This window comes from Neoarius graeffei, chromosome 6 (genome assembly GCF_027579695.1).
Source record: "Neoarius graeffei isolate fNeoGra1 chromosome 6, fNeoGra1.pri, whole genome shotgun sequence".
Lineage (NCBI taxonomy): Eukaryota > Metazoa > Chordata > Actinopteri > Siluriformes > Ariidae > Neoarius > Neoarius graeffei.
This window is the reverse complement of record NC_083574.1, coordinates 91,980,947-92,001,709: the sequence shown is the minus strand read 5'-3', so window position 1 is coordinate 92,001,709 and position 20,763 is coordinate 91,980,947. Positions and strand designations below refer to the sequence as shown.

At 42.3% G+C, this 20,763-nt stretch overlaps 1 protein-coding gene and 1 pseudogene across 1 annotated transcript; both read right to left on the bottom strand.

Moving 5' to 3' along the window:
• Window positions 1–1,990: 1,990 nt before the first annotated feature.
• On the bottom strand, window positions 1,991–4,595 carry LOC132888407 (extracellular calcium-sensing receptor-like). Its single transcript, XM_060924458.1, has 6 exons — window positions 4,491–4,595; window positions 4,131–4,351; window positions 3,545–4,097; window positions 3,241–3,468; window positions 3,026–3,149; window positions 1,991–2,898 (listed from the first exon to the last, which is right to left on the bottom strand). Exons 1-6 carry the CDS (start codon window positions 4,593–4,595, stop codon window positions 1,991–1,993), a joined length of 2,139 nt encoding a protein of 712 aa, XP_060780441.1.
• Window positions 4,596–4,777: 182 nt separating this feature from the next.
• On the bottom strand, window positions 4,778–10,045 carry LOC132888406 (extracellular calcium-sensing receptor-like; annotated as a pseudogene).
• Between the last annotated feature and the right edge of the window lie 10,718 nt (window positions 10,046–20,763).

The window sequence follows — 20,763 nt, the reverse complement described above, 5'->3', positions numbered from 1 at the left end:
TTATTTATTTATTTAATAGCCTTAACATGGCTACATTATTCACTTAGGGCCTGTTAATCAGAATACATTGATAGTGTAAATGTCCAATACATGCATTCCACAAGGTTGTCATATGGCAGGCATATTAATATTAATTGTATACCTCTCTCAGATTATGGTATAAAATGTAAAGATGTATGTTGTATAACTCTGTTTATGGCAGTATCTGTTTATGGCTTAAGCTGGGGACAAACATATTTTAAAGAAAGAGAAAATTTTGTGGGAAATGAAATTCCAAAAGATATGTGAAAAACAGGTTATGTAATAATACTTCTTACCCTAACCAATGATGATTGGTTAGTTAATATGGTTGGTTAGATAATATGATTTTGTGCATGGTACCACAAAATTCAGTCAAAAGATAACAGTTTATTTGTTACAGTTCTTGAATTGGTACAGTTGTGGTCAAAAGTTTACATACACTCATCATGGACATGCATATCAAAGCGATATTAAGGTTTCAATGGCTTCTTTTAACTGTTCATTTTCTGGGGGAAAATGATTGGAGTTATAAAACATACATCTTTTCATTTTTTAATAAGTTGTAATTTATTTTAGGTTTTCTGAAATCAACACAGGCTAAAATTATACATAAAGAGTCAAAAATATGCATACACCCACTTTGGTTATTAATTAGGTGGTGCTGAAAATTCCAAAATGTCTTTTATTAAAACCAAGGCCTCTTAACTTCCTCTTAGTGATCACGACTGACTACAGCTGGTAGCTTCTCTGTGCCAACATAAAAAAGGCTTTCTTGACAAGTACAAATTATTGGGAGGTGTAGCCACTTTGCCAAGGTCTGGAAGAAGATGTAAACTGTCCCTCTCAATTGAGAGGACATTGCTTTGGTTGATCAGGAGCCACCAAGACACAGGTCTGCCATGAACTGGAAGTGCTGGAACATCATTGCCACTGTCTCCAGTCAAGTAAGTTTTACATTGCCATGGTCTGAGAGACTACTGTGGAAGACAGAAGGTGCTTCTCCAAAATTGACACGTTCAAGCTCAACTATAGTTTGCAGCTGACCACATAGACAAATAATAATAATAATAATAATAATAATAATAATAATAATAATAATAATACTTCCGGAGGAAAGTTTTATGGCCAGATAAGATAAAGATAGAGTTGTTTGGCCACAGTGACCAGAGGTATGTTTTGGAGGAGTAAAGGTAAAGCATTCAATCCCAAGAACAGTGTCAAGTATAGTTAAACAAAGTAGATTGAATGATGAAGGAGGACTACCTAAGAATTCTTCTGCATAACCTCAAACCATCAGCTGGACAATTGAAACTTGGACACAATTGGTTGTTCCAACTGGACAGTGACCCAAACACATAAAATCTGTTTGTGAAATGGATAAAGCAGGCAAATATTAAGCTTATGGACTGGCCTTTGCAAATTCCTGACGTCAACCCTATCAAAAAGATGTAGACTGTGCTTCAGAGTTGAGTCTGTGCCAGGAAATCAACAAATGTAATTGAAATTGACTAATTCTGCATAGAAAGTTCATCAAATACCCACCAGAATTCTGCCAGAAGCTTGTTGATGGCTATCAAAAGCATCTGGAAAAGGTGAAATTGGCTAAAGGACATTGAACCAAATATTAGCTGTGCTTTATGGATATTTTTTTACCCTGAATGTATAATTTTGACCTTGTGTTGAGTTCAGAAAACCCAAGATGAATGAAAACATGCACCAAATTATTATTATTTTTTTAATGTTGTACAATCATTCTTCACCAGAAAAAGACCAGTTCAAAGAAATAAATGAAAGCCCAATATTACCATGAAATTCATGTCCATGATCAGTGTTTGTAAATTTCTGATCTCAACTGTATTTCTTTATGCTAATGAATTTTAAATGTTTTGGCTGAAGCTAGGATAATCCTTAAAAATATGATACAAAATTTAAACAAAGCATATTGATCACAAATATCCTGACAGCTAAATCACTTAGTAGGTGCCTTCCCCATCATTTGCTTCTTTGTATTCTTATCTGGTTTCAATATGATTATATAACACTTTGGAACAAATATGCAGATCAGTAACCCAAAACTTGATGTTAAAATGGCAAATATCTCTACAGCTACAGTGAATTTTCCAGGAGAGCTGACATAAGCAGGAATAAAGGTGATCCAAACTGCACAGAATATGAGGATGCTGAATGTGATGAATTTGGCTTCATTGAAATTGTCAGGCAGTTTCCGGGCCAGAAAAGCAAAAATAAAACACAAAACAGCCAGGAGCCCTATATAACCCAGCACAGCCCAGAATCCTATAGCTGAGCCTACATTACATTCTAATATGATCTTTTCCTTGTAGTATTTCATATTTTTGTATGGAAAGGGAGGGGATATTGTTAACCACAGTACACAAATAATGACCTGTACAAGAGTGAAGACAAGTACACTGAGTCTCTGCTGTAGAGGCCCAAACCATTTCATTACATTACTCCCAGGAAGTGTAGCCCTGAAGGCCATTAACACCACTACTGTTTTCCCCAAAACACAGGAAATGCAGAGGACAAATGTGGTCCCAAATGCTGTGTGGCGCAACATACAGGACCATGTAGAAGGCTGACCAATGAATGTAAGTGAACAGAGGAAACACAGAGTGAGTGAGAATAGCAGCAAGAAACTCAGTTCAGAATTATTTGCTCTAACAATTGGTGTTTCCTTGTGTATAAAGAAAATTACAGCAATGCAGATGGTGAAAGATACTCCTAATAAAGAGAACAATACAAGAATGATTCCCATTATTTCCTGAAATGACAAGAATTCAATCAGCTTTAAGACACATCTGTCTTTTTTGTCATTAGACCACAGTTCAGGTGGGCACGTGATGCACGTTATAGAATCTAAAGGAAGAGAAAACAAATATGAATTCAGGTCACTGCCGTTGTATTGTATTTATTCACTTAATGAAACTTTGAAATATTTCTGTGTCTTTTGTGCATTACTGAAATTATCCACTACCCATTATACCTGTTATATTACTGATTTCTCCATCTGCACAAGGTATACAGTCAAAACAGCAGATTGGCCTTCCTTTCTGCACAGCCTTCCGGGTGCCCAGGGGACAACTTGGACTACATACAGAGACTGGCACCTGAAAAACATTTTTATTGTACATAATTATTGATCATTTTCTAATACCTTTATTGTACATGTCATCCCTTCACATCAATATTCTCATTTACCTCTGCTTTGTTTTGGGCCCAGGTTATACTGATGTTGTTAAATGACAGCTGAAGGTGTGTTTGCAAAGAGCCATCGTAGAAGCCCACTTTAACAAACACAATTTGACCATCTTTACCTTGTTGCCAATTTAGCAGTTCATATCTTGCTGCTGGGTCTCCATTTTCATCAAAGTATACATCCTCTCCAGTTGTAGAGGTGAAATGGAGTTTCTTCAACTCACTGACTACCTAAATCAAGCATTGTAAACTCTTCAGTGACAAATATAAGCATTTTTTTTTCACCAGGCTATCTTGTTATACTTACCTGCCATGGTTTGTTATCTGTGATGTTTGCACATTCTAAAGAACCTTCATGTCCACTCTCTGTCTTTGAACAGCTATATATCTTATGTAGGGCATAAGCCACAGCATAAACAGCCTTGTAAACATTATTTGCGATTCGTAATTCTGAAACATCTGTATACATATTTTGAACTTGACTGAGACTTTCATTGCCTTTGCACAATTGTTTCATCTCAACATTTTCTTGTGTAGGAAGCTTACATTCAAATATTGTCTCCCATAACTCTTTGTAAATAGCTGCATCAGAAACTGGATTTAATTTACTCAGAAATTCCCCAAGGCCATTGATTTGAGCTTTCGGGATAGCAAAACCCATGGATCCTATCAGAAGATGCTGCCATTCCACAATGGCTGGGTTAGAAATCCAGGACTCACTTCCAATCCACTGAAACCCAGTCAAGTTCTGTAAAGCCATTTCCTTTAGAAGAACCCCAAGGTCAGAATATGAGACAAAAGTTACAATAGCTTTGGAGGTTGAAGCCTTGATAATCTCAACTACTTTCAGAATTTTTTCTCTGGGGTCCGTCCGAAAGAATGGTATGGAATACTCAACACAGATTCCCACTTCTTTGGCTGCAACGATGAATTCATTTATGCCATTGTTCCCATAGTCATTATCACTACATACAGCCCCTACCCATGTCCAGCCAAAATGCCTGACCAACTTAGCCAAAGCTCTGCTCTGGTAGTAATCACTGGGAACAGTTCTGAAGAAAGATGGGTATTTCTTCCTGTCACTTAGGCAGGCACATGTTGCCAAGTGACTGACCTGTAATACACAGATTTCAATAACCTAGTTTACTTTGTACTTATCTTTAAATATCAGGTATGTTCATAGTTCACCATGAAAAGTATGAATGTTTTTACTCATATTAAAATATTTTTACACAAAAATGATGTAGTCTTACCACAGGTATTTTCAAAGGTCCCACAGTATCAGCAATGGCAATAGTGGGGCTGGATGATGCTTGTCCTATGATTGCTTGAACTGTATCAGGTATGGAGCAAGACATTACAGATGTATTTTTTCCATTTCCATTAACTAAGGATAACGAGGCTCTTGTAGTTATTTCAACTGATTCACAGGCATCATAGATTTTATAACCCAGTTTGACTCCAGGAAGTATATCAGTTCTATTGTTGATTTCTTCAATGGCAAATAGCATTGTTTGTGCATTTTGAAATTCACGAAGGCTTAGACTACAGGACAACAGAAACAAAACCACATGTCTTTTTAGTGAACTCCACAATCACCAATAAAGTAACAGGTTTGTAAATGTTATAATTCAAACAATTTAAGAAAATATTTCTGATCTTATTAAATTGACAAGATCTTAAACCAATGTTATAAGTCCACTCCCCAAATTCAATCAAATTCAAATTCCCCAAATGACCCCTCACCTTCTGCATTTTGGTTGCCAGGGCCCAGATGTAAAAACATGTGTGGTCTGGTCCCATTTTACATGCAAGGAAAAGACACCACCAATCAGTACATCACCATCTTTGCTGAGTTGAGGAGAATTGAGCAGGCCTAACAAGCTGCAGTGTGGATCAGTTGCTCTCACCTGAGTGAATAATAGCCATGTATGCAGAAACCTCATTCTCATCCCACTCTAAATGCCATGACCACAGTTTAGGCTTTTATAGAATCCTTTGACTCACAAAATTAACCTGCCCCTTGTGTGTAGCCATAAGAAGTGCATTACCTCATTATTTTGCACTACTTACAAGAAGAAACATGTTTTTCATTGCAATACAAAATATAAGAAATACGGTAATAATAACTTGCCTTATGCCTAATGGTCATTTTCTTGAGAAACATGTCTGTATCATGTTATAGACCTAATTATATATATGCACTAAAAAAAATTAATAAAAGATTATATATTTTGTTATGTCTTAATCTTGAATTAATTACAGTGGCTTGAAAAAAAATATTCACCCCCCCGGTGTTTGTCCTGTTTTGTTGCATTAAAAGATGGAATTAAAACACATTTTTGGAGGGTTTGCACCATTTGATTTACACAACATGCCTACAGCTCAAAAGGTGAAAATTGTTGTTTTACTGTGACACAAACAATAATTAAGATGAAAAACAGAAATCTGGAGTGTGCATAGGTATTCTCCCCCTTTTGTATGAAACCTCTAAATACTGTAAGAGCTGGTCAAGCCAATTCACTTCAGAGGTCACATAATTAGTTGATTAAGATCCACCTGTGTGCAAAGTGTCACATGATCTGTCACATGATGTCTGTATAAATCAACCAATTCTGGAAGGATCCTGACTCTGCAACACTACTAAGCAAGCAACATGAAAGCCAAGGAGCACTCCAAACATGTCAGAGACAAACTTGTGAAGAAGTATAGATCAGGATTGGGTGATAAAACATATCCCAAACTTTGAATATCCCAGGGAGGACCATTAATTCATTATAGCAAAATAGAAAGAATATGGCACCACTACAAACCTATAGGCTGCCCATAAAAATTCACAGACTGGGCAAGGAGGGCATTAATCAGAGATGCATCAAAGACACCAAAGATAACACTGAAGGAGCTGCAAAGATCCACAGCAGAGATGGGAGTATCTGTCCATAGGACCACTCAAGCCGTGCACTCCACAGAGCAGGGCTGTATGGAAGAGTGGCCAGAAAAAAAAGCCATTGCTTAAGAAAACACATTTGGAGTTTGCCCAACAGCATATGGCAGACTCCCCCAAAACATGGAAGAAAATTCTCTGGTCAAATGGGACTAAAATTGATCTTTTTGACCATCATAGGAAATGCCATGTGTGGCACAAACCCAATACCCTGAGAACACCATTCCTACAGTGAATCATGGTGGTGGCAACATCATGCTGTGGGGATACTTTACATCTGCAGAGACAGGACAGCTGGTCAGGACTGAAGGAAAGATGGATGGCACTAATTACTAGGCAATTCTGGAGGAAAACCTGTTTGAGTCAGCCAGAGGTTTGAGACTGGGACAAAGGTTCACATTCCAGCAGGACAATGACCCTAAACATACTGATAAAGCTATGCTGGAGTGGTTTAAAGGGAAACATTTAAATGTCTTGGAATGGCCTAATTGAGAATCTGTGGCATAACTTGAAGATTGCTGTACACCAACGCAATCCATCTGAATTGAAAGAGTTGGAGAAGTGTTGCCTTAAGGAATGGGCAAAAATCCCAGTGGCTACAGGTGTTAAGATAATAGAAACATACCCCAAGAGACTTGCTGCTGTAATTGCAGCAAAAGGTGGCTCTACAAATTATTTTTTGGGGGGGTGAATACCTATGCACACTCCAGATTTCTGTTCTGTTTTTTTTTTTCAACTTAATTATTGTTTGTGTCACAATAAAACAACAATTTTCACCTTTAAAGTTGGAGGCATGTTGTGTAAATCAAATGATGCTAACCACCCAAAGATCCATTTTAATTCCAGCTTCCAATGTGACAAAACAGGACAAACACACCAAGGGGCATGAATACTTTTGCAAGACACACACACACACACACACACACACACACACACACACACACACACACGTGTGTGTGTGTGTGTGTGTGTGTGTGTGTAAGTAAAAACATTAAGAGCCCACTTCAATTTTTTCTTAAATAAGCATCTTTATGAATGGCAGCCAATTTCAGTCCAGGGTCTTTGCTGGAATTCCAACACAAGTACACCTCATTTTACTTAATGAGGTCCCGATTAGGTGCTCGCCTGAACCAAATCTCATTTAACAATGAAAAGTATAAAAAACACTGCTGTGTTCATCACTATTCTCTTGCTATAGAAGCAGTAGTAGTAATGCCTTAAATTTAATTGTAAGACAAAAATATCTATTCATCATGCCAAAAGAGACAAAAAGAAAAGTTTTGAGTGAGAAAAAGAAGGGTGCGATTCTGGCTTTACTGGCAGAAGGGTACAGTGAGCATCAGGTTGCTTCCATCATCAAAATTTCAAAATGGCAGTTCATAAGAACAAGATCAAGCAGCAGACATTGGGGACAATAACGTTAGTGGCAGAGGGCAAAAGCTACTTTCCACTGGCCAGGATGATCATCATTTCCTTAGAATGTCACTCAGCAACCATCAGATGACAACAAATGACCTATGTAAAGAATGGAAAATGGCAGCTGGAGTTAAGTGCACTGTTGAGGCCCAAACCATTTCATGATATTACTACCTGGAAGTGTCGCCCTGAAGGCCATTAACACCACTACTGTTTTCCCCAGAACACAGGAAATGCAGAGAACAAAGGTGATCCCAAATGCTGTGTGGCGCAGCATACAGGACCACTTAGATGGCTGACCAATGAATGTAAGTGAACAGAGGAAACAGAGAGTCAGAGAGAACAGCAGCAAAAAGCTCAGTTCAGAATTATTTGCCCGAACAATTGGTGTGTCCTTGTGTTTAAAGAAAATTACAGCAATGCAGATGGTGAAAGATACTCCTAACAAAGAAAATGATACAAGAATGATCCCCATTATTTCCTCAAATGACAGGAATTCCACCAGTTTTAAGACACAGGTATCTTTCTTGTCATTAGACCACAGTTCAGGAGGGCACCTGATGCAAGTTATAGAATCTAAAAAGAAAAAAAGAAAAACAACAAAAGCAACAACAATAATAATAATAATAATAATAATAATAATAATAATAATAATAGCAATTTAGGTGCTTGGAATTCTATTGTATTTATTAGCCTAATAAATAATGATTGAAGGCAACAAATATTCATTATACCTGTTATATTACTGATTTCTCCCTCTGCACATGATATACAGTCAAAGCAGCAGATTGGCCTTCCTTTCTGCACAGCCTTCCTGGTGCCTGGGGGACAACTCGGACTACACACAGAGACTGGCACCTGAAAAACATTTTTATTCTGTATATTTCTTCTAAAATATTTATTACACATTATGTCAATTTAGTCTGATATTTTCATTTGCCTGTGCTTTGTTGTGGGCCCAGGTTATACTGATGTTGTTAAATGACAGCTGAAGGTGTGTTTGCAAAGAGCCATCATAGAAGCCCACTTTAACAAAGACCATTTTACCATCTTTGTCTTGTTGCCAGTTCAGCAGTTCATACCTTGCTGCTGGGTCTCCATTTTCATCAAAGTATACATCCTCTCCAGTTGTAGAGGTGAAGTGGAGTTTCTTCAACTCATTTACAACCTAATTAAAGCATTTGACAATGACCACTAAGAAAAATAAGTTCATGTTTTTCATCAGACTATATTGTTACACTTACCTGCCATTGTTTATTCCCTGTTATGTTTGTACACACAGCAGGACTTTGTTGTCCACTCTCCAACTTTGAACAGTTATATATCTCATGTAGGGCATAAGCTACAGCATAAACAGCCTTGTAAACATTATTTGCAATTCGTAATTCAGAAACATCTGTATAATGGTTTTGAACTTGACTGAGACTTTCATTGCCCTTGCACAGTTGTTTCAATTGTACATTGTCTTGTGTGGGAAATTTACAATCAAATATTGTCTCCCACAACTCTTTGTAAATCGCTACATCAGAACCTGGATTAAGTTTTTTTACAAATCCCCCTAGGCCATTTATTTGAGCTTTCGGGATAGCAAAACCCATGGATCCTATCAGAAGATGCTGCCATTGAACAATTGCTGGGTTTATATCAGAAATCCAGGACTCACTTCCAATCCACTGAAACCCAGTCAAGTTCTGTAAGGCCATTTCCTTTAGAAGAAACCCAAGGTCAGAATATGAGACAAAAGCGACAATAACTTTGGAGGTTGAAGCCTTGATAATCTCAACTACTTTCAGAATTTTTTCTCTGGGGTCTGTCCTGTAGAATGACTTAGAATATTCAACACAGATTCCCTCTTCTTTGGCTGCAATGATGAATTCATTTATTTTATGCCATTGTTCCCATAGTCACTATCACTGCATACGGCCCCTACCCATGTCCAGCCAAAATGCCTGACTAACTGAGCCAAAGCTCTGCTCTGGTAGTAATCACTGGGAACTGTTCTGAAGAAAGATGGGTATTTCTTCCTGTCACTTAAGCATGCACATGTTGCAAAGTGACTGATCTGAAATACAAAGATTTCAACAACATGTAATTTGCTGTGCTCATATTTATAATTCACCACTAAAAACTCATTCAACATTTAGATTGTTTTTTCTTTTTAAGTAGTACACACAAAAGAAGAGGTCTTACCACAGGTATGTTTAAAGGTCCCACAGTTGCAGAAATGGCAATAGTGGAGCTAGATGATGTTTGTCCTATGATTGCTTGAACTGTATTGGACTTGGAACAAGACATTCCAGATGTAATTTCTCCATTTCCATTCGCCAAGGATAATGAGGTTCTTGTGGCCATTGCATGAGATCCACATGAATCATAGATTTTATAACGCAGTTTGACCCCAGGAAGAACATCAGTTCTGTTGTTGATTTCCTCAATGGCAAATACCATTGTTTGTGCATTCTGAAATTCACGGAGGCTTAAACTACAGAACCGATAAAATAAAAGTTGATAACATTTCAGTGAGCACCATAAGCACTAACACATGAACAGTTTTGTCAATATCCTAAAATATTATACAATTATATTTTATTTTAAAATCAAATAATATAAATAAGAAAATGTTTCTGGTTTCTTAAAATGGATAACTCTTGAACCAATTCCTATTCCCCTAATAAACCCTCTGTTAGGACTGGGACTGTTTTGGCCTCTAGAGGCCGCTGTCACTTCCAAGCATCATGTCCCGAACTCTTGGGAAAAGGACCACCCCGTCCAGCCGAGGGAGGGTTGTGACGGGGCCTACCCTCTCTCCCGGACTCCCTGGCCAAGGAATCTACATCCCGGTCTCCATCTCCTGGGGTGAGTCTGTCCACTCTTGTCAAGCTTTGATAGACTCAGGGGCGGCTGGGAACTTTATGGATATTCACTTCGCCCAAAGCATCAATATTCCTACTGCACCTCTTGAAGTCCCACTGTCTGTGTCTGCCCTCGATGGCCAAGCGTTAGGTGATGGAAGAGTCACCCAAGTTACTTCTCCAGTCTTCCTCCAGTCTCAAGGTCACAAGGAAGAAATATCCCTGCACCTGATTCCTTCAGCTGAGTTCCCAGTTATTCTAGGCCTTCCTTGGCTTACTCGCCACAACCCTCACATAGACTGGGTAACAAGCCAGGTTGTGGAATGGGGCCCTGCATGCCATGCCTCTTGTCTGCTCTCTAGCTCTCCTGTGTCTCCTGCCGACCCCCCTGATCTCACCGAGTTATCTCAAGTTCCCACAGAGTTCTGGGATCTCAAGGAGGTATTCAGCAAGAGCAGGGCCGCCGTTCTTCCTCCGCACCGGGCCTACGACTGTGCCATCGACTTGCTCCCTGGGACTACCCCTCCTCGTGGCAGACTGTTTTCCCTCTCTCAGCCAGAACGCAAGGCCATGGAGGAATACCTCAAAGACGCCCTGGTCTCTGGGTTCATTCGACCCTCCACCTCACCTGCTGGAGCCGGCTTCTTCTTTGTCGGCAAGAAGGATGGGGGGCTCCGACCATGTATTGACTACAGGGGCCTGAACAAGATCACTGTGCGCAACCGATATCCCCTTCCGCTGATGTCCACTGCTTTCGACCTGCTCCAAGGCACCACCGTCTTCACCAAGTTGGACCTACGGAACGCATACCACCTCATCCGTATCCGACAGGGAGACGAGTGGAAGACTGCCTTTAACACCCCGTCTGGGCACTACGAATACCAGGTGATGCCCTTCGGACTCCCCAACGCACCAGCTGTTTTTCAGGCCCTAATCAACGACGTCTTAAGGGACATGATTAACCTGTACGTTTTTGTCTACCTCGACGACATCCTTTTCTTTTCCAAGACCGTGCAGGAGCACCGCCACCATGTCCGCCAGGTTCTCCAGAGGCTGCTACAGAACAATCTGTTCGCCAAGGCCCAGAAATGTGAATTTCATGTTCCCGAGGTCTCCTTTCTGGGATTTATTGTACGGACAGGCCAACTCCAAATGGACCCTGCCAAGACCCTGGCCGTCCGGGACTGGCCTACTCCCAAGTCCGTTAAGGAGGTTCAGCGGTTCTTAGGATTCGCTAACTTCTACCGCAAGTTCATCAGGAACTTCAGTTCTGTGGCAGCACCCATGTCAGACCTCACCAATGGGACAGGTGGATCTTATGTCTGGTCTCCTCAGGCGGAAAAGGCGTTCAAAGACCTCAAGGACCGCTTCTGCACGGCACCCATTCTGGTCCTCCCGGACACCTCCCAACCATTCATCGTGGAGGTGGACGCCTCGGACAGTGGTGTCGGTGCGGTGCTCTCTCAACGTTCAGAAGGAAAGCTGCACCCCTGCACTTACTTCTCCCACCGCCTGAGTCCTGCGGAGTCCCGGTACGATGTGGGGGATCGAGAACTGCTAGCGGTCAAACTGGCCCTTGAGGAGTGGAGGCACTGGCTGGAGGGAGCGCAACATCCATTCCTGGTTTGGACTGACCACAAGAACCTGGAGTACCTCCAGCAAGCCAAGAGACTGAACCCTCGACAGGCTAGGTGGGCCCTGTTTTTCAGTCGGTTTGACTTCACCCTCTCGTACCGCCCCGGCTCCAAGAACACCAAACCTGACGCACTGTCCAGGCTGTTCTCTGCCACTAACAGGGAGAATGAAGTCGGGCCTTTTATCCCGGTGTCCCGGATTGTGGCCCCTGTCCGCTGGGGTATTGAGGAGGCTGTTTGACGAGCCCAACGCCAGGACCCCGGTCCTGGGACGGGGCCACCTGGCCTCTTGTACGTCCCACATCAAGCCCGGGCCAAGGTTCTCCAGTGGGGTCACTCTTCCCCTCTCACCGCCCACCCGGGAGCTCGGAGGACCCTGGACTTCCTGAAAAGACGCTTCTGGTGGCCTAACATGGAGAAGGAAGTAAGGTCATTCATCCTGTCCTGTGAGGTCTGCACCAGAACCAAGAACCCGCGACAGCGTCCCCAGGGTCTCCTGCATCCTCTGCCTATTCCCCGGCGTCCCTGGTCCCACGTGGCAGTCGACTTCATCACGGGTCTCCCTGAGTCACAAGGTAACATGGTCATTTTGGTCATAGTTGACAGATTCTCCAAGGCATGCCGCTTCATACCACTGTGCAAACTCCCTTCTGCTCTTGAAACAGCTAAACTTATGTTCAATCATGTCTTCCGAGTCTTTGGTCTTCCACAGGACATCGTCTCAGACCGAGGGCCCCAGTTCTCCTCCCGAGTGTGGCACGGGTTCTGCAAGGTCATCGGAGCCACTGCCAGCCTCTCCTCTGGGTTTCACCCACAGTCCAATGGTCAGACGGAGAGGCTCAACCAGGACCTGGAAACCACCCTGCGAGGCCTGGCTATGGATAACCCGACATCGTGGAGCACCTGGCTGCCATGGGCGGAGTACGCCCACAACACCCTGCAGTCATCGGCCACCAAGCTGTCGCCATTCCAGTGCCAATTCGGGTTCCAGCCACCTCTGTTCCCGGACCAGGAGGAGGACGCAGGGGTGCCCTCGGTCAAGCAATATGTGAGACGGTGTCGCAAGACCTGGAGCAAGGTCAGGAAGACCCTCATACAGACCTCCAGAACCAACCAGACTCAGGCCAACCGCCATAGAAGACCTGCACACGCTTTCCGCCCTGGGCAGCGGGTTTGGCTGTCCACTAAGGACCTTCCGCTGCAGGTGGAGAACCACAAGCTTGCTTCTCGCTACATTGGCCCCTTCAAGGTGGTGCGCAGGGTGAACCCTGTCTCCTACCGGCTCCAGTTGCCCCGGACTCTGAGGATCAACCCCACTTTCCATGTTTCCCTGTTGCGGCCCGAACTGACGTCTACGTATGCCCCTGCCCCTAGGAACCCCCCACTCCCCCGCATCTTCCAGGGGCAGACTGTGTTCACTGTGCATCGCCTGCTTGACTCCCGCTGGGTCCGTGGCGGGTTGCAATATCTGGTGGACTGGGAGGGCAATGGACCTGAGGAGCGCTGCTGGGTTCCTGCTCGGGATGTCCTAGATAAAGAACTGTGTCGGGACTTCCATTCGGCCCATCTGGATCGCCCTGGGAACGTCAGGAGATGCTCCTGGGGGGGGTCCTGTTAGGACTGGGACTGTTTTGGCCTCTAGAAGCCACTGTTATTTCCTTTTCGTGTCATGTTTGTTTTGGCCTCTAGAGGCCACCACTGTTCCTGTGTTTTGTGTCTGTGTTAATTGCCTGTTTACTCCTGATTATTTTCACCTGTGTTCAATTTAGTTTGTGTATTTATACCCCCTGAGTTCATTCCTCTGGTCACGGAGTCTTTGTGCTGTTATGTTTATCTCCAGTTTCCTCTGTACTGTGTTCTTTGTTTTGCATTTTGCTTTTCTTTTGGATTTAGTAGTGACTGTGTTTTTGGATCTTCTGAGCTTTTGCATTTTTGCCTTTTCCTTTTTGGACTTTGAACTTTTGATATTTTATTTTTCCCTTTGTCTTCCCAGTGTTGGATTATACTCTGTTTTTTTTTGTTGTTTTTTTGTTTTGCCCTGTATATAGTGTATATAGTATAAATAAACCTTTTGATACTTTTTCTACTTCTGCCTCATGCCTCTGCATTTGAGTCATCCCCCTGTTGGCCTAGTGGGGGTTTGCTGGATTATCACACCAACGAACCAGGTTGGAATCCCAGCAAAACCCTAATAGAAAGACTCCGTCATGACCGACTCAGCAGAGGCTGCTTCAACTGTCTACCCGGCCAACCTTCAGGGAATTACGGCAGCTTTGACACGCTTTGGAGCGACCGTGGATGCTCATTGACGTACGCTCACCAGCCAACGTGAGGCCCTTGCTCGCCACGAGGAACTGCTTCAGCAAATCGGGAAAACCCTGGCACAGCTGACATCTCTGCCTGCATCTCCTGATCCAGCCCCAGCTCCCGCTCCTGCTCCTGTGCCTCCTGCCATGCTGCCTTCTTCACCTCGCGAACCCAGCCTTCCTGCACCACAGAGGTATGACGGCAAGCACAGTGAGTGCCGAGAGTTCCTTACCCAGTGTCAACTCACCTTTGAGCTTCAGCCTACCACCTACACTACGGATCGCCGCAAGATTGCCTTTGTGATCACCTTATTAGCTGGTAAGGCGCGAGCCTGGGCTACTGCTATCTGGCAAAGACAGGGACCTGAGTGCCTTGATTTCCAGCTGTTTTCTGAAGAGATGCTTCGGGTCTTCGATCAGGCGGACATCAGTACCGACGCAGCCCGAAAGCTCATGTCCATCCGGCAAGGAGGAAGCGTCGCAGATTACGCCATCTCGTTCCGAACTCTCGCAGCAGTAAGTGGATGGAACGAGACTGCCCTGGTGTCAGCCTTCCACCATGGTCTGTCTGACCCCATCAAGGACGGTCTGGCCTCTATTGGATGCCCAAGTGACCTCGAAACCCTCATCTCACATGCTATTCATCTGGACAACAGGATGAGAGAACGCCATCAAGCCTTGAGCCCCCCCAGCCTCCCTACCCCTACCTGGAAACCGTCTACCTCCTCCAGTGACTGTCCAGAACCCATGCAAGTGGGTCGTATTCGCCTCTCCGCATCTGAGAGGGAGCGCAGAAGGAGGGACAAGTGCTGCATCTACTGTGGCAAGCCGGGTCACTTCCGAACATCATGTCCCGAACTCTTGGGAAAAGGACCGCCCCGTCCAGCCGAGGGAGGGTTGTGACGGGGCCTACCCTCTCTCCCGGACTCCCTGGCCAAGGAATCTACATCCCGGTCTCCATCTCCTGGGGTGAGTCTGTCCACTCTTGTCAAGCTTTGATAGACTCAGGGGCGGCTGGGAACTTTATGGATATTCACTTCGCCCAAAGCATCAATATTCCTACTGCACCTCTTGAAGTCCCACTGTCTGTGTCTGCCCTCGATGGCCAAGCATTAGGTGATGGAAGAGTCACCCAAGTTACTTCTCCAGTCTTCCTCCAGTCTCAAGGTCACAAGGAAGAAATATCCACACTTTGGTGTGGAAGGAAAAGATACCACCAATCATTATATATCCATCTTTGCTAAGTTGAGGAGGATTGGCTTGGCCTAGTAAGCTGCAGGAAGGATCACTTGCTCTCACCTGAGTGAATAAAAGCCATGTGTGCAGCAACCTCATTCTCATCCCAACCAATACCATCACCAGTGTTTGGGCTTTTATATAACTCATTGGCTCCCAAGTTGACAAACCCTTGAGTGTGGGCTTAACAAGTGCATCACCTCATAATTGTACAATGTTTACTATAAGGCCCTTTTTTGCCTTAAACTCTTCTCATCTCTTTATCTCTAGCCGCTTTATCCTGTTCTACAGGGTCGCAGGCAAGCTGGAGCCTATCCCAGCTGACTACGGGCAAAAGGTGGGGTACACCCTGGACAAGTCGCCAGGTCATCACAGGGCTGACACATAGACACAGACAACCATTCACACTCACATTCACACCTATGGTCAATTTAGAGTAGGCGGTGTGTATGACTGGTAATTACTAACACTGACCATTAGGCGGTGTTTAGGACTGGTAATTACTAACACTGCTCACTAGGCGGTGTGTATGACTGGTAATTACTAACACAGATATGGTGGCAGGCACACACAGGACCGAAACCGTCAGAAAACAACTCGATGTTTTTTTTTGTTTGTGTGTTTGTTTGTTTGTTTGATTTTTTATGTATCCACACTCTATGCTTATGGGGTTCCACTTGCGCAGGCCTTTGGACTGCACAGGAGCTCTGCTATAAACACTCTGCACAATTTTGGTGAGTAGAAAAGCATCTCAGAATGTACAACACATTCAACTTTAAGACAGAAGGGCTACAACAGCAGAAGACCATGTTGAGTTCCACTTCTGTCAGCCAAGAACAATCAGCCTAGGCTGCAGTGGGCACAAGCTCACCAAAACTAGACAGATGAATACTCGAAAAAACATAGCCTAGTATGATGAAGCTCAATTTCTGCTGAGACACATAGATTTTGGTGCCAACAGCATGAATTCATGGATCCAACCCACCTTGTGTCAATAGTCCAGGCTGGCGGAAATTTTGTAGTGGTATGAGGTATGTTTTCTTGGGATATTTTGGGCCCATTAATACACATCAGTCATTGCCTGATTGCTACAACTTATTTGAGTATTGTTGCTTACAATGTGCATCCTTTCATGGCCACAATTTACCCTAATTTAACCTAACGTCTAAACGCTATTTACAGCATAAGAATGCACCATGCCACAAAGCAAAGGGCCATAAAAAGTGGTCATCATCTGCTACTAAAACACAACAGTCTCCACAGTTTAAACAGAATGGTGAAAAAAAAATAATAAGTGAACGACAGTTGTGGGTGGAAACACCATGTTGATAAGAGAGATCAGAGGAAAATGTCAAGATTGGTTTGAGCTGCCAGGAAGGATATATTAACTCATCTAATCACTCTTTACAACCATGGTAAGCAGGGAAAAAACAAAAACAAAAACATATTCTGCAATAGCAGAAGACCACATTGGGTTCCACTCCTGCCAGCCAACAACAGGAAATCTTAGAATCAAGACCAAGTTCCTATTAAAGTGGCAGGTGAGTGGATGATGATGGTGTCCCTACCAGTGTCCATATACATAGTGTCCTATTACTCTGAATTGTAAAGTTCATCCACATAGCTATAATTCCCTCTGATTTTTCAATAGACTCAAACTTTAATTCCAGCTGTAATTCACACAAGCCCCTCCCATCAAATCTACAGAACATTTAGAAGCAAAACACAAATAGAAACAATCATGACTGTAAAATATAAATCATAATAAAATATCTCAGTGGGTTATTTATTTATTTATTTATTTATTTAATAGCCTTAACATGGCTACATTATTCACTTAGGGCCTGTTAATCAGAATACATTGATAGTGTAAATGTCCAATACATGCATTCCACAAGGTTGTCATATGGCAGGCATATTAATATTAATTGTATCATTAAGATAAATTTATATTAATTGTAATATTAAGGGCGGCACTGTGGTGTAGTGGTTAGCACTGTCACCTCACAGCAAGAAGGTCCTAGGTTTGAGCCCAGTGGCTGATGGGGGCCTTTCTGTGCGGAGTTTGTATGTTCTCCCTGTATTTGTGTGGGTTTCCTCTGGGTGCTCTGGTTTCCCCAACAGTCCAAAGACATGCAGGTTAGGCTAATTGGTGGCTCTAAATTGGCCGCAGGTGTGAATGTGGGTGTGAATGGTTGTTTGTCTCTATGTGCTAGCCCTGTGATGACCTGGTGACTTGTCCAAGATGTACCCTGCCTCTCGCCCATAGTCAGCTGGGATCATTCATAGTCAGCTTGCCTGTGACCCTGTACAGGATAAGCGGATACAGATGATGGATGGATGTAATATTAAGATTACATAAATAGATTTGCAATATCAGCATCAGTTAAAGTCAAACTGAGACTTTGCTTTCTGTATGGTGTTTGCTTAGTAATCATATTCAGTTTCACATGAATATTGCAGAATCACAATTATTGAATTGACCAAATCCTCCCCCTCATCTCTATATTGTTCTGTATCTCCTTTCCTTGTTCTTGGATAAAGTTTTTGCACATAAAATTGCACACATCTTTACCTATGATTTTGTTTTTCCAGCCTGAGAAACTAGTGAATAAATAAATAAATATAACCCCGATTCCAAAAAAGTTGGGACAAAGTACAAATTGTAAATAAAAATGGAATGCAATAATTTACAAATCTCAAAAACTGATATTGTATTCACAATAGAACATAGACAACATATCAAATGTCAAAAGTGAGACATTTTGAAATTTCATGCCAAATATTGGCTCATTTGAAATTTCATGACAGCAACACATCTCAAAAAAGTTGGGACAGGGGCAATAAGAGGCTGGAAAAGTTAAAGGTACAAAAAAGGAACAGCTGGGGGACCAAATTGCAACTCATTAGGTCAATTGGCAATAGGTCATTAACATGACTGGGTATAAAAAGAGCATCTTGGAATGGTAGTGGCTCTCAGAAGTAAAGATGGGAAGAGGATCACCAATCCCCCTAATTCTGCACCAACAAATAGTGGAGCAATATCAGAAAGGAGTTTGACAGTGTTAAATTGCAAAGAGTTTGAACATATCATCATCTACAGTGAATATCATCAAAAGATTCAGAGAATCTGGAAGAATCTCTGTGCGTAAGGGTCAAGGCCGGAAAACCATACTGGGTGCCCATGATCTTCGGGCCCTTAGACGGCACTGCATCACATACAGGCATGCTTCTATATTGGAAATCACAAAATGGGCTCAGGAATATTTCCAGAGAACATTATCTGTGAACACAATTCACCGTGCCATCCGCCGTTGCCAGCTAAAACTCTATAGTTCAAAGAAGAAGCGGTATCTAAATATGATCCAGAAGCGCAGACGTCTTCTCTGGGCCAAGGCTCATTTAAAATGGACTGTGGCAAAGTGAAAAACTGTTCTGTGGTCAGACGAATCAAAATTTGAACTTCTTTATGGAAATCAGGGATGTCGTGTCATTCGGACTAAAGAGGAGAAGGACGACCCAAGTTGTTATCAGCGCTCAGTTCAGAAGCCTGCATCTCTGATGGTATGGGGTTGCATTCGTGCGTGTGGCATGGGCAGGTTACACATCTGGAAAGACACCATCAATGCTGAAAGGTATATCCAGGTTCTAGAGTAACATATGCTCCCATCCAGACGACATCTCTTTCAGGGAAGACCTTGCATTTTCCAACATGACAATGCCAAACCACATACAGTACTGCATCAATTACAGCATCATGGCTGCGTAGAAGAAGGGTCCGAGTACTGAACTGGCCAGCCTGCAGTCCAGATCTTTCACCCATAGAAAACATTTGGCGCATCATAAAACAGAAGATACGACAAAAAAGACCTAAGACAGTTGAGCAACTAGAATCCTACATTAGACAAGAATGGGTTAACATTCCTATCCCTAAACTTGAGCAACTTGTCTCCTCAGTCCCCAGATGTTTAAAGACTGTTGTAAAGAGAAAAGGGGATGTCTCACAGTGGTAAACATGGCCTTGTCCCAACTTTTTTGAGATGTGTTGTTGTCATGAAATTTAAAATCACCTAATTTTTCTCCTTAAATGATACATTTTCTTAGTTTAAACATTTGATATGTCATCTATGTTCTATTCTGAATAAAATATGGAATTTTGAAACTTCCACATCATTGCATTCCATTTTTATTTACAATTTGTACTTTCTCCCAACTTTTTTGGAATTGGGGTTGTATATATACATATATATATAAATTTATTTCAGTTTTATTGAATAAATGAGTTTCCTTCAAGTAATGAGTTTCAGTTAAACTAAAATATGGACTCAGTGGTTGTATTATAAGCACTTACACTGCTTATGTACACTGCTGTGAGAATTCTGCTGTCATGTTGAGATAGCATGCAGTGTCAGTCGGTTTAGTACGTTCGTCAGATATTACAATATAAGCCTGGTGATAAAATTAACAATTTAGTACAAAAATTAAGTCAGTCTAGGAGAGGAAATGTTGGTTATGTGTCTATGCCAACAATTTGGCAACATTATTCATGTCAAGACACAGCGGAGACAGTGCCTAGTGTGGAAAGTTATCTATCCATCAGTCCACTTTTGATTGGATCACCTGAGATGGAAGTCTGAATTGGGTCAAAGTTCAAAACATATTTAAATAATTCTCAATGGAAAGATTATATACATCAATACATATTGATGTATTTTATTTGCATGATATCATTTACCAGTTGGTTGTACCAAATACCACAACAGCCAGGAGGAAAATTTATTGTTTTGTTGGCAATTGCTCCTGGTGGGCCTGGTGTGCAGTCATAATAACAGACAGTTTTCTTTTCACAACAGCCTTCCTGGTACCTGAGGGATGGCTCTCAGAGCACACAGACACTAGCACCTGCCACACATGAGGGAAAACTATTGCTGCAATAACAATAATAAACTGTAATGTGACATGTTTTCACATGTTAGTGGTGCTGGTTTGTGAAATGATAAGTCACCAGTGTTTTAAAATATCCACTTGGGAATTCAGTTAAGTTCTGTGAAATAAATAAATAAATAAAAATAAAAAAAGATTGTCATCCTTTTGCCTACATGACCTTTTAATATGCCTCTGGTCTTTTGGGCATATTT

Coding starts and splice junctions, on each gene's coding strand:
- LOC132888407 (XM_060924458.1), bottom strand. CDS start 4,595: ATGTCTTGCTCCATACCTGATACAGTTCAAGCAATCATAGGACAAGCA. Junction 4,352..4,490: donor GACCTTTGAAAATACCTGTG/GTAAGACTACAT, acceptor TGTGTATTACAG/GTCAGTCACTTGGCAACATG. Junction 4,098..4,130: donor GAAGTGGGAATCTGTGTTGA/GTATTCCATACC, acceptor GACGGACCCCAG/AGAAAAAATTCTGAAAGTAG.